This window comes from Callospermophilus lateralis, chromosome 4 (genome assembly GCF_048772815.1).
Source record: "Callospermophilus lateralis isolate mCalLat2 chromosome 4, mCalLat2.hap1, whole genome shotgun sequence".
Taxonomy (NCBI): domain Eukaryota; kingdom Metazoa; phylum Chordata; class Mammalia; order Rodentia; family Sciuridae; genus Callospermophilus; species Callospermophilus lateralis.
This window is the reverse complement of record NC_135308.1, coordinates 82,899,147-82,912,986: the sequence shown is the minus strand read 5'-3', so window position 1 is coordinate 82,912,986 and position 13,840 is coordinate 82,899,147. Positions and strand designations below refer to the sequence as shown.

General features: G+C 40.3%; 1 protein-coding gene across 1 annotated transcript in view; it reads left to right on the top strand.

Moving 5' to 3' along the window:
- Positions 1 to 13,840, top strand: part of Plbd1 (phospholipase B domain containing 1) — a 61,039-nt gene that overhangs the window by 11,103 nt on the left and 36,096 nt on the right. The window contains exon 2 of the mRNA XM_076854145.1: positions 2,373 to 2,592. Within this exon, the coding sequence (XP_076710260.1) occupies positions 2,373 to 2,592 (220 nt within the window). The remainder of the gene's footprint in view (positions 1 to 2,372; positions 2,593 to 13,840) is intronic.

Below are 13,840 nucleotides of genomic sequence, written 5' to 3'. Positions count from 1 at the left end.
ATGACAAAGCTGTTAAGGCTGATGGAAGTCAGGTTATGAAGACCAAGAGAGTAAGGTGAAGGATTGCTATTTTGATAAGATATAGAAGCCATGAAAAATTTTAGTAGGTAAGGTGACAAAATTAGTTTGAATTTCTTTTGTGGTGGTGGTGGTGATGGGGTTTTATTTATTTATCTATCTATTTATTTATTTTGGTACTGAGTATTGAACCCAGGGGCACTTAGCCACTGAACCACATTCCCAACCCTCCCCGGCCTTGTTTTTGTATTTTATTTTGAGACAGGGTCTCACTGAATTGCTTAGGGCCTTACTAAGTTGCTGAGGTTGGCTTGCTCACAATCCTCCTGCCTCAGTCTCCCAAGTTGCTAGGATTACAGGCATGCACCACTGCACCTGGCCTAGTTTGCATTTTAGAAAAATTACTCTGGCAGAGAATCAAGAATGGGCTAAAGATCGAAGGTAACTAGAAAAAGACCTATAAGAAAGGCCAGTTGTAATATACCTAAACTATCACAGAAATATAGAAAAAAAGGAAGAGGCTGATAAGAGAGATAATTCAGGAAGTTTTGATTGAACATGACTCATGAAGATGGGGAGGCAGGATGGATTTTTTTCAGATTGAGAGATGACAGATAAAAAGCAGGAAGGGGGGGTAGCAGGGATTATGAATTTTATTTTAATATTTTTAAATATTTTTTAGTTGTAGTTGGACATAATACCTTTGTTTTATTTATTTATTTATTTTTATGTGGTGCTGAGGATCAAACCCAGTGCCTTGCACATACTAGGCAAGTACTCTACCACTAAGTCACAACCCTAGCCCCAACTTTCATTTTAAATATTTTGAATCTCTAGTGATCATAGAATCTTCCAGATTATCTTTTCAAGTGTACTATGGAGTATACAACAGAAAAGGGAACCCACAGGGAGAATGAAGAAAAGGGCAGGGAAAGGAGAATGGGATTCAGGAGAGAGGAGCATCCCAGATACCATGGGAGGAGAGAACTTTAAAAATACAGTTAACTCTTTGGGTCCATGTGCTCTACGTCAAAGAATTCTACCAACCGCAGATTGAAAGTATTTAAAATAAATAATTGTGTCTGTACTAAATATATATGGACGTTTTTCTTGTCATTATTCCCTAAACAATACAGTATAACAACTATTCACATAGCATTTACATAGTATTAGTCATCACTAAAAGTAACCTAGAGATGATTAAAAGCACACAGGAGAATGTGTAGGCTAGATGCTAATGCTACACCATTTTATATAAGGAACTTGAGCATCTGTATATTCTGGAATCTGCCGGGGATCCTGGAAGCAATCCTCTGAGATACTAAGCAACAACTGTAAGGAGTCACCAAGGTCAAGTGCTTTGGCAAGTTCATAGGACACCAGGAAATTTCATTAGTGAGCCAGGCAGGAGCAGTGCTGGTGGCATGGTGGGGAAGAGGAGTGGGGGGCGTGCAGCAGGCTAGAGGGAATGAGGAAGTAAAGTGTGGGAGTGCATTCCTTCCAGAAGGTAGGCCTGGAACTATGCCAGTCATGTTGGCAGTTCTAGCACCAAGCACAGTCCCCAATGCAGCAGGGATGCATAAAATTCATGATGATTTCATGAAGGGAGTGAGCGATCCCAATACTAGCTAAATCTGTTCACAAGATGCAGAGAAGGCTTTTGTATTTTGTTTCTTTTTATCTGTGAGATAGTGGAGCATCTGCATCGTGCTAAGGGGGAAGGAGAGTGTGCTTTAGGATACAACCATGGTACAAAGTTCCTGAAGTAGGCAAGGGGGTGGCATCCAGATTAGGGTAGGACTGGGGTGAATAAGAAGGGAGAGGTGGCATGAGTGCAGGGTTTGTGAGGATGGATTCACAGAACTACCAACACCCTGAGGAACCACAGGTGATAGCTTAGAGTTTTTCTGCAAAATAAGGATGTCACACAGGAAGAATTGTGCAGGGAATATAGGATAAGGAACCTAAGAATGCCTTTGGTTCAACTGCAGAGAGAAATGGAAAAGTTGGTGAGTAGGGCCAAGAACCTTTTCACTGGCTGAATTAAGAAGTGAGGGAGAGAAAAAAAAAAAAAAAGAAATGAGAGAGCTCCAGCTCCAGCTCTACCCAGAACCTCATTCCTAAGGATGAAATTCTTAAGCCCACTTCTGTGATACTGTAACTACACCTCTACGTTTGACCTGCCTCTTTGTGGTCTGGGCACATCCCTCTTGATTAAGGCTTTGGTTTTCCTCACTGGTAGCAAGGCAACTATATTCTAATAGAAACAAATGTGTTGAAATTGTTGGTTACATAGAAATAATATCCCAGGTTTCTATGGAGTACCGTTTTAGCAGTTTTTCCTTTTCTTCCAGAAGTCTACTATGCAACTGCATACTGGATACCTTCTGAAAAGTCGATAAAAGTCAAACACGTAATGGACAAGAGTGGGGATGCCTATGGCTATTACAATGACTCCATGGAAACCACAGGTTGGAGCATCCTGGAGATCAGAGCTGGGTATGGCTCTCAGGCTCTGAGCAATGAGATCATCATGTTTGTGGCTGGCTTTTTGGAGGGCTACCTCACTGCCCCGTAAGTACCTGAGTCATGGAGCAATGGCCTGGCCACTTCTGTCCTTTTCCTTGTCTGGCAATGAATCTTGTTTTCATGTCATTGTGCATTAGGTCCTTTGCATGTGATAAAAAAAAAAAAGTTATCAGAATTACAATTGTGCCTGGGTGTGGTGGTGCACACCTGTAATCCCAGCAGCTTGGGAGGCTGAGGCAGGAGAATTGCGAGTTTGAAGCCAGCCTCAGCAAAAGCAAGGTGCTAAGCAACTCAGTGAGACTCTATCTCTAAATAAAATACAAAATAGGGCTGAGGATATGGCTCAGATGTTAAGTGACTGAGTTCCATCCCCAGTATCCAAAAAAAAAAAAAAAGAATTACACTTGTGTTCATAATCACACCTACCTAAAAGGTGCACTGGATCTCTTCAATTCTTATGGCACTTTTTTCTTAATCTTCCTTTTTAATGCAGTGGTTTTAAATGAAAGGGAGTCATTCCATTCTATTTGTCATTTGTTGTCTGGAAGAAAACAGATAAGAGGCAGAATGGCTCCTTGAGAATCATAAAGCAGGGAAAAGATTAATTAAAAATAAAACATAAGAGCATTTATTTTCAACCATTTTGAAACATCTTTAGGCAAAGAGATTTTAAATTTAAATTAAAATCTTAATGAGTCTACTATAAATGTTCCTTCAAGTTCTATTGTTATGTGATTCTGGTGTCATTACTTTGTCTTATAAAAATAACAAGGATGTAGTTGATAATAATGCAATCAGGATATATGCTTTTTTAGAAAATAGCTCTTTAAGGAAAATAAAGCTGCAATTCATTTAATCCATCCTCAACCCTCCTTGGATATCAAGTGTTTTTATGGCTTGACTTAGTTTCTTTTATTTTATGTGACCTAGTTATTAAGTGCACTTTCCAAAACTTATTTGGGGCTGTTACTACCTACTTCAGTCGTAGTAATCGAGGTGCGGATCTTAATCTGCCTTGGAATATTACGTCAGATGTTAAGTGACTAGTTAATGGGCTCTGGCTACACTTTTTTTTTAAATTTAGGCTACAAAGTTCTGTTTTTATTTTTATACCTAATTTTTGTTCTTCTACTATGCCAGTCCTCTTAATAGTATACAACTCAAAGAGGTATAAAACTTTACAAACTGAATAAGATTCTAAAACATGTTTAAAACCACATTATACCTATACAAAATCTGAACTTTTCCACTTCAGTATCCATGCTAAGTTCTGATTGTGCTATTTAACTTGAGTTGTGAGTTTGGAGAAATAATGCAGACCAAAGTCATGTGGATATAAATGGATTAGATTAACTCATTAATGACATGTACACTGGGTCATTAAGGATCACACTGAGTTTGGAGCAGCTCTATCCTATGAAATGCTCTAAGATGCACTTCTTCCTTGGATGTTTCTTTTATTGTTTCTGCTAGAAAGAGTTCACCAGGTTTGAGACATCTAATAAAAGTGGCAGTTCTGATATTCTTATGTTGTAAGAAAAACTAAGTTTCAATGTCTCATAGCCAACGCTTTTGGGGGTGGCTTTATCATTTCACCTCCATTATTTATATAAGCATTATCTTTGAGTAACTCTATTTGCCAAACAAACAAACAAAGTCCATAGAAAAAGGAGCCATGTTAAACTGGGTACGGTGGCACACGTCTGTAATCCCAGTATCTCCCTAGGCTGACACAGAAGGATCGAAAGTTCAAAGCCAGCCTCAGCCAAAGCGAGGTGCTAAGCAACTCAGTGAGACCCTGTCTCTAAATAAAATACAAAACAGGACTGATGATGTGGCTCAGCGGTCAAGTGGTCAAGTGTTGCTGAGTTCAATCCCTGGTAACTCCCCTCAAAAAAAAAAAAAAAAGCAAGAAAAAGAAGCCATATTATTAATAAGTTTTAAAAACACTTCGTATTAACATAAAAATTACTTTTTATTTATTTAAAGAAAAAAGACAGCTACTATTCCAAAACTATTCAGAGACCATTTTCTTGTTTAATTTGCCTTTTATATATTAACCAACTTTTGAAGGTTAAAACAAAAATGAAAAGCCCAAACACTTCCTGCCAATTATGGCTCAGGCTTCGACTCTGAGCCTGCCTTCCCTTCAGACAAGTGGCAACAGCTGACGAAGGATCAGGAGTGAGGGAGAGACAGGTTTGTTGGTCTGTCTAATACTGGAGCCTCAAGGGAAAACTCGTCCACTATTGGCAACATCGCTGCGCAGACATAAATACAAGAGAATTCTTTCACTGCAGTACTGCAGAGTTGAAGAGAAGAAAGCACCTAGAGGCCAGAATAGAAGGTTTCGTGAAAGATGTGGGGCCTGGGTCTGGTGCTTGATAGGTGAGAACCATGTGGCCAGGCTGGGAGGAGGGTGACAGAAAGCAGGCCCTGAGTCTGCAATAAGTCGGTCACATTGACAATGAGCAAGGAGTGGAGGCTCCAAATGAGCAACCAGAGGACAAGAGGTTTAAAACACAAATAACGGCAGCCTTGTGGAAGGGTTTGAATGGAGCCCTTTTCAGCAGTTACCATTCTCTGCTTCAAACACAGAGTATGCAGAGGTTTCTCGAACTTGAAAGATGATTTCTGTGTTCGCCTCTGTCTGATGTTTGTGATTGCGGTAGCTATTGGATGTGGAAAATGAAAAACCCCAAGATAGTGTGGCCTGGGAAAAGGGAATGAGAAAGAAAGCCATACATTGATAAGCTTTCATTTCTCCCAAGATAAATCCTTCCCAGATGCTGGCTGCAGATGGGGAGAAAGTGTTTCATCAAACCTAGAATGATAGTCTCTAGGAAACACTAATCTCTTCCAAGATAACTCCTTTCCAGGTGCTGGACCCGGACCACCAATCCAAAGACCCAAATTCCCCAGTGCCCAAACTGACACACTCACTAAATTACTTACCTATGTAAGCTCAGTCCCCTCCTTTGGCTCATTTTCTACCAGGAAAGTGGGTCATACCCATAGGTTTAGTACTGTTCCTGAATAAAAAGCTGAAATGATCCATGAATGATGCATCCAGCCCCATCCTCTTTGTGCTAACAGTAGCACTCCCTGCTTTCTCAAGAATGGACTTCCCGTGCACAGGGAACCAAGAGCTGGAGAGGACCTCCATTCTGAAGAAGCTTTGATATAGCTCACTGGACAGGAGATGTTGGTCAGCAGCATGATAAGAAGTGAATGGGGTGGATGGAATAGAGAAGTCAATATGTAAATTAGAAGAAGGAGGAAGAGGAGGAGAAAGCCAAGGAGAGGATAAGGGAAGGCAGGAAGGAGGGAAGAAAGGAAGGAAGGAAAGTAGGTCATGGAGAAAGAAAAACCATAGTCAAAAACCATCTTTAGAAAAGTCCCATGAGATGCTATTCAAAGGTTGCCGTTCAAGTCTTGAAAGGCAGATGTGGAGGGGAATTTCTGAAACAGTTTATACTTAAAGGCCCTGCTTTGTGCTTAGTTCAGAGCTAGGAACGCTGAAATGACCACTAATGACCAAGCATGCTTCAAACAGACCTCTGGCAATGGGTCGGGGAAGGAGGCTATTCATTCCTTCTTCCTCTCCTAGGGTGGTCCAAGATACTAAGGCTCGTTTCACATTCTGATATCCAAGTTTATTTCAAAGAAAGGGATATTCCCAGTGGAGCAGACACACAGGGCTCACAGGGCCAATAGCTCCAGCAGAGACACAACAGAGGAGATGCTACAATTCACAGGATTGCAACAACCAGACCCAAGGCACCACCAAACACTGTGACAGTCAATACCATAGCCCACTATATGCCGTCCCAACTGAGCAGCTGGAAGCAGTGTGACTCCCTCTGAGCAAAGGTATCCAGCACTCTGAAGCAAAGCAGAGGAGCTTAAAATGCCAACCACAAGAAAGCGAAAGCTATCACCCCAAACCAGTAGTGGAGAAGGAATCCTGGTCACGGGCTAGGTGTTGTCATTGTTTGTCCTGCTACACACAGGCATTGTGTATGAGAAGCAGTAGCATCTTCATAAACAAACATCGTTTATCAACTTCAAACATATACCGTTGGGGGCTGCTTTGCAAGGAATATTCTCACACGCTAAAACACAGCCTTAGAGCAAGGGTGTCTGAGCCTGGGCTGGGAAGGTGAGTTTGCATGAGGGGACCAAAAGTAAGAGCCTTCTCTTCTCATTTTTCCCTCAGCTTTCACAATAGTATGTGCAGCCACCAAGAGCAGAGGGCAGTTTAGAACTTGCACATTTATTCATTTTTTATTTTTGAGAAAAAGGAAAAAGGAAGTTTATTGCTTTGCTAGCAAAGGAGAACACAGAAGACTTCTGTCCCAGAGGCTGTGATTCTGCCCATCAGCAGGAACCAGGGGGCTTTTAAAGAGGCAATTCAAAGGCTACATTCCACGTGTTCTGTTGGAGTTATAATTCACTTGTTAATTTTGGAAACAGTCATTTCTGAGATCTTCTGGTGCCATCCCCAAAGTCTAGATTATTTCCTTTCTATAGTGGGTGTATGCTTAAGGACAGATAAAGCTGCCTAAAATGGAAGAAAGGGAATTCTGTTTCTCCTGAGATTAAGGAAGAGCTGGGAGAGGAAGAGAAGCATGTCTATTTTAAAAATTAGTTGCAGTGGTAGAGCAGCAAGGGCTACATTCAATGCATAAAGGGGGCCACTGTTACATTTCCCCACTGTCAATTTCTGCATTCCATTTCTATGGAAAAATGGGCAGCCACATCTCCACGTTGCTTCCTGCTAAGAGAAGGCGAAGTTGGGGGATGTAACCCAAAGTAGGACTGCCACGTTTTAAAATGGCTTTAAATGCAGCACATTACCACCTCTAAAATGGCTTTCTTTCTATTTTGTCACCTTGGAGGCAGGAGGTATGTGAGAAAATGGATATTGTGGGATGGACAACCAAGATGCTCAGATAAGAGGAGGATTGGTTGATCACCTTGGAAGAGATCATTTGATCCTTGCAACTTATGAAATAGTTGAGATACCAACGATAAAAATGCAAATAAATATCATCACACCTTCTTAAGTATTTCCCCTGGAGTATGCAATAACTTTTTGCTTCCTTGAATTGTTACAACACTCCCAGATAATAATTGGGTCCTGACCTGACCCTCTAGGGTTCATCATGATGCTTAGGCCATCTCTCTGTGTCTGCCCCTGCAGAATCATCATCATTCAGCAGCAGTAGCCAGAACCAGCTAGGGCCACACTTAGAGTAGGGACTAGATATTTTAGGGCCATCTCTCACTGTCTTGCTCTTCTCTTCTCCTCTTCCTTTCTCCCTATTCTTCAACTGTTCCCTCCCCCAGAATCACTCAGTGCAGGATGTTGGCATTACCATGGAAACATCCCCCTCACATGGGCTCATGAGCCATGCTATAATACCCACCTGTTCCAGGTGACCACAGACTGAGTGAATGGTGGCTTCTGATCCCAGACCTTTCATACATCTCCCCCACTTTCCCTAGCATCTCTAAGAACTAGGATTTCTGACAGCCAGATGCTGCCTCCCTTAACTCCACTATTGAACAACTGCTCATTCTCCAAGTCCCTTTCAAATTTTGTCTTCTTGATAAAGCTCTTTATGATTCTATTTCCACTAAGTTAACACTCCATCTCTCCCCTCCACCATCTGTTTGTGCCTTGAGGGCAGGGTCCCTATCTTAGTCGTATTTATAGACCTCAAACACTTGGCACGGTGCTTCGCTCCCAGCATTTACTTAATTACATGTTTATTAAGTTTAATTGAATCCTGTTGTTGCAATTCTATTAGAGGTGAATCAGAAGGATGAGGTATATATTTCCCTGTAATACAGCACGGTAGCAGCCCTAGCCAAATTGAGTATCTTCCTTTGTTTTTCAACTCTATGGGGCGGCTTCCCTAGAGTTGCAAATTCAATTTCTGACATCTCACTGATGATGTTAATGTTGATAAATAGTCATGCATTGATTTTTAATAAAATGAGGCATGAAACCTTTCTGGAAAACAGGGTGATATGGGTATGGAGAATTGGGATGCTCTAGTTTGTATCGAAATGGCCCATCTCTTCGTTAGGGGGAAAGGGAGCAAGGAGAGTTTTTCATAAGCACATTCTTCAAGGGAGACTTTTAAAAATATGTACATTGAAAAAACAATTGCTAAAACTATGAGGAAGAGAAGTTCTAAGAAGACTACTGCACAGAAAAAGTAAACATGATACCTCTTTTATGTTTGTGCTACCAAGAATCTCCCTCCATACCCCCAGCTCACTCCTTCTGGTGTTAGAAACTGAACATACTTCCAGGTCAAGGCTGTGGGCTAAGCAAAGACACTCAAAAATAACAAATGATCTATCAACTAGTAACTATTTGGAGTGTAACATAGATCACAAAATAATGATGATGATGATGATGATTCCAGCTAGTACTTAGTATGGCATTTACAACATGCCAGGCACTAGTCAAATCATTTTACATATGTTAAATTATTTAATCCACAACAATACAATAAAGTACATGGCATTGTTATTCTATTAGTAATGTGAAGACTTGGGCACAGAGAAATAATTATGTAGGTGAAAATCATAGCTAGTCAGTAGGAGCCAGGACTAGGCGGTCTAGCTACATTTGCCCACACATGCAAACACACAAGTGGGTTAGTCACCATGGGAAATACTAAAGGAGCCCAATGTAATCCGTTGCCCAGGGTGTCAAAACAAATAGAAAAGAGTAGGAGAGAGTAAATGACAAGTGCTGAGTGGCGTCGTATCAAAATAATGCAAAAAATATTCAGGAGAAGGTGGGCATACATGTGTCTTTATGACTCTCAACACGCGCATGGATGTGACAGATATAAAGGTGAGTCTCGTCACCTTTAGGAGGAAACTTCCTGCCCTTGCACCCCACAGGAGATGCAACTAACCCTAATATATCCATGAAGTGGATGCTGACGTGGTGTCTGTTGATGAGGTCCAGAAGCAGGAGGAGTTAGGAATCTTAATCTCCGTCGTGTAGCCCAGAGGTAATGGAGTCACGTTTTGAACTCAGAATTCATTCTGTGTCCTTCAGTGTTATACTCTGTAGCTCCACCACACAGAAGTGTGTTGTCTCAAACCAGGGATCAGAGAAGAGCCTCATCCTAAGGAGAACGCAGGGGGGGGGTTTCCCTCAGATCCCTTGAATGTGGAAGGATCAATGGATGGCACCACTTCTCACCTCAAGGTAGAGGTGTCTTCTCCCCTGCTATGATTGTGAATCAAAAATCTGGTCACAAAAAATATCTTTTTAATAATTACCTCAGTTTCCCTCTCATATTTCCATCTGTCTTGTCCACTGCGATGTAGATATCCTCAGCAGTCACCCCCAGGTCAAGATCAATGTTCCTCTGCTTCAGGATTTCTCTACCCCAGTGCTACTGACATTATAGGTTGAATTACTTTTTGTTCATTATAGGACATTTAACAGCATCCTCTGCCTTTACCTGCTAGATGCCAGTTGCACATCTTCCCTCAGTGTGACAACAAAAACTGTCTCCAGAAATACTCCCTAGAGGGCCAACTCCAGTAAAAAAAAGAAAAAGGAAAAAGACCCATCTTATTTTTAAATGGACTGAAAATGGGGGAGATCTGGAACTCTGGATAGAGTTAGGCAGGGTTCAGTGATACAGGCTTGGGGAAAAAGGTATGAACCTTTTGTTTCCTTTTCTGGATGGGCATTGTACATCAATAAACAATAATCTATTTTTTTCTGAGAAATAAAACTTTATATTCACATAACTTGCTTTAATCCTAAGAGATCATTTCTCCTGAGGCAGAGGTATTACAATATAGTCATTTCCACAAAAATAGAATAACATGTCATTTAAACTGAGTCAATTCACAATGTTCCACTCTTCCTCCAACCAGATTTCCCTATGATGGGTCAGTGTTACGAAGCATTTGGAGGGAGGGGAGATGTTTAATTGATGGTTGTCCTGTGTCTTCTTCCAGCATCCATTGCCACAGTCTGGCTGGGCACAAAATAACCGAGCTGCCACAAAGCCTTGTAGGTTCAAAACAACTCTTTATTCCCGAACTCTCACCAGCACTCTTCACACTTCCCAGGAACACACTCCCTCCACCGGGCTCCGCACACCAATTCTCCCGGAACCCGGGAGAACTCAACAGGAACTCCAAAGTAGCGGGCACGAGGCAGCAGGATCCGCCCTAATCCCTGGAGCTGCCCTATTCCTGAGCAGGGTCACCTTTCAACCATTCCCTCTGGCAAAATGCCAGGCATCATTCCGACTAAACTCTCAATATCTCTCCCCTTCTGTTTAATTAAACAACAAGCATGTGGCTTAGGGACCGTGCCTGTCTTAGGTTGTCCAATACTACAAATGGTTCTTACCCGTCATCGGATGAGCTGACTTCAAGGCGTCAGCCTCCTGTCTTAGGTTGGTACCATTGCAATTGGATCTTACCCGTTATTGACTACCAGTCCAGCATACAGCCAAACTTGTGGATAGGCCTTTGCACCAGTGGGGGGGTGAGGTTCTTTGCCTCACCTCTGTTGGCCCCCAAATTTGGCCTTTACACCAGTAGGGGGGTGAGGTTCTTTGCCTCACCTTTGTTGGTCCCCAAATTTTAGACCATCACAAGTAGAAGGGAGGAGGTTGCAAAATGCCATGGCACCAAGTCAAATGACGGCTCTTTTTGGAAAAATTGTACCACCGATGACACCATCAGCAAAGATACCCCAGCACTACCACAATTCACTGCACCAACAGATAATTCACAACGCATACAAGTGATACATAGACCAGGCAAGTTCTGCAAGCAGTTCAAAGCAGAGGAATCCATCAATATGTCCACAATACCAAAAAACAAAACCAAAAAATGGAATCATCCATATGCTGGCTCAGTTACAATACCTGCAATATTCCATAGGTAAAGTCCTCAGAAAAGTTCTATGAGACCTGATTCCCAGAACTCAGATGCAGGTACAGGGAGAAATGAGAGGAGAGAGAGAGATATAAACAGACAAACCAGCACACCAGAGTTCCAAAACACACACACACACACACACACACACACACAAATTGAATGCTAAGAAAAACAGTCAACTAAATCAATGATTATATAATGAATATACTCCAGATTAATTTGTGGAATAGTTTAACAAAGACTTAACTTATATTGTTATTTTGATGTTTTAAATTTTATTTTATTTATTTATTTTTAATTTTCACTACTTGAGCCCAGGGTCTTGCACATGTTAGGCAAGCACTCCCTCACTGACCTATAATACCCCCAGCACTTTTTATTTTATCTTTAGACAGGATCCTATTACATTGCTCAGGCTGACTTCAAACTTGTCATCCTCCTCCCTCAGCTTTCAGAGTAGCAGGGATTATAGGTGTGTGCCACCACATTTGGCTTTAACAAAAACTTTCAATTTGCTTAGGATGCTTTAAGTTATAAACAAACAAAAAAACTTGAGGGAGAATTTATGGACCAAAAGGGAGAAATAAGAAGACAGATATTTTATTTATTTGGATGTCTGTTCTTTCTAGATAAATATGACACTCGAGTGTATTTTGACATATTATAAATACATAGAATAAGTAGAACTTGTTCCAGTGAGGATCCCATTGTTGTGGTATATAGGCTGTGGAGTTACATTGGCCGTGTATTCATATGTAAGAATACGTACAATATGTCTGATTCATTCTACTGTCTTTCCTTTTCCCATCTCTTCTCCCTTCCCTTTATTCCTCTTTTGTCTAATCCAAGAAGAGGCTATCTTTTCTCCAAAGTATGTTTATGGCACATTTGAGAAGACAAATATTTTTAAATGCCCTATTAGAAAAATTATAAAAGGGGCTGGGGTTGTAGTTCAATGGTAGAGCGCTTGCCTAGCACATGTGAGGCACTAAGTCAATCCTCAGTACCACATAACAATAAGTAAAATAAAGATATTGTGTCCTTCTACGACTAAAAATATTTAGAAAAAAATTATAAAAGTAAATTATAGGGGTAAAGTGACTATGTCCAGTGTACATAGAGGGGAAGGAATGGCATACCTGAACAGGGGTCACTGGGGGCATTTTTAGGGGACTGGTTACCTCCCTTTTACTTCTACATTATTTTGAGGCAATTCTCAGATATCATGTCATCTCTTCTGTAAATATTTCAATGTGTATCCCTAAAGGGTAAGACTATTAAAAATATAGAACTAAAGTACCATTATTACATCTAAAATTTAGTAATTATCCTCTAATATTTTCACATATTCAATCTGTATTTGATTTTTCAGTAATCTTGTGAATATCACAATATATTGAGTCTGATTGGTATATTTCTTTTTTATTGATGTATTGCTAAACTGTGTTTTAAGTCACTTTTAATCTATTATTTCCCTCTTCTTTCTCATAATTTATTTGTTGAAGAAACTGTTTAACCTATAATTTGCTGCAGTCTGGGGTTTGCTTATCCATGTGGTATAACTCAATAGACCTTTTAAATTTCCTTATAGACAGTCATTGATTTTTAAGATAGCATTTTTCACAAAACAAAATCAGGGTGAATCTTGTCATCAAGACATTGAATACTTTTTAAGGTGATAGTTATGACAGTATTGTCATTGCTCAGTGTATGCAAACTCGTCTTGCCTAGTTATATTGTTATCACTTCAGTTATGTATCTCATCTGGAGGTGCTGGGGATTGAACCTAGGGGTGCTTTATCACTGAACTACATCCCCCATTTTTCTTATTTTTAAATTTGAGACAGGGTCTCTCTAAGTTGCTGAGACTGGCCTTAAACTTGCAATCCTCCTGCCTCAGCCTCTGAAGTAGCTAGAAATACAGGTGTGCACCACTTTAACAAAAACTTTAAATTTGCTTAGATTGCTTTAAAGTTATAAGCAAAGGAAAACTTGAGGAAGAATTTATGGTACAAAAAGGAAGAAAAATAATACAGGTAAATATTTTTGAATGACTTATTATAAATATAAAAACTTATAGAAAGTCATTTTTCTAAAATCTCACTAATAGGCCAACTGTAGACTAGACACAGAAAAAAACTGAGAAATTTACATAATATACAGCCCAGAGATATAAAAAGGGTAAAATACTAAAAGCCTGTTATTAGACATAGCAATTGGATTAAGAAATTTCAATATAGGCCTTTTAGAAGTACCAAAAAGTTGACTGAAGGGAATTTCAGATAAGAAGTAATTGATAGGGTAATAGCTAAGAATTTATCAAAATTGAGAAAAAACAAATGCCATT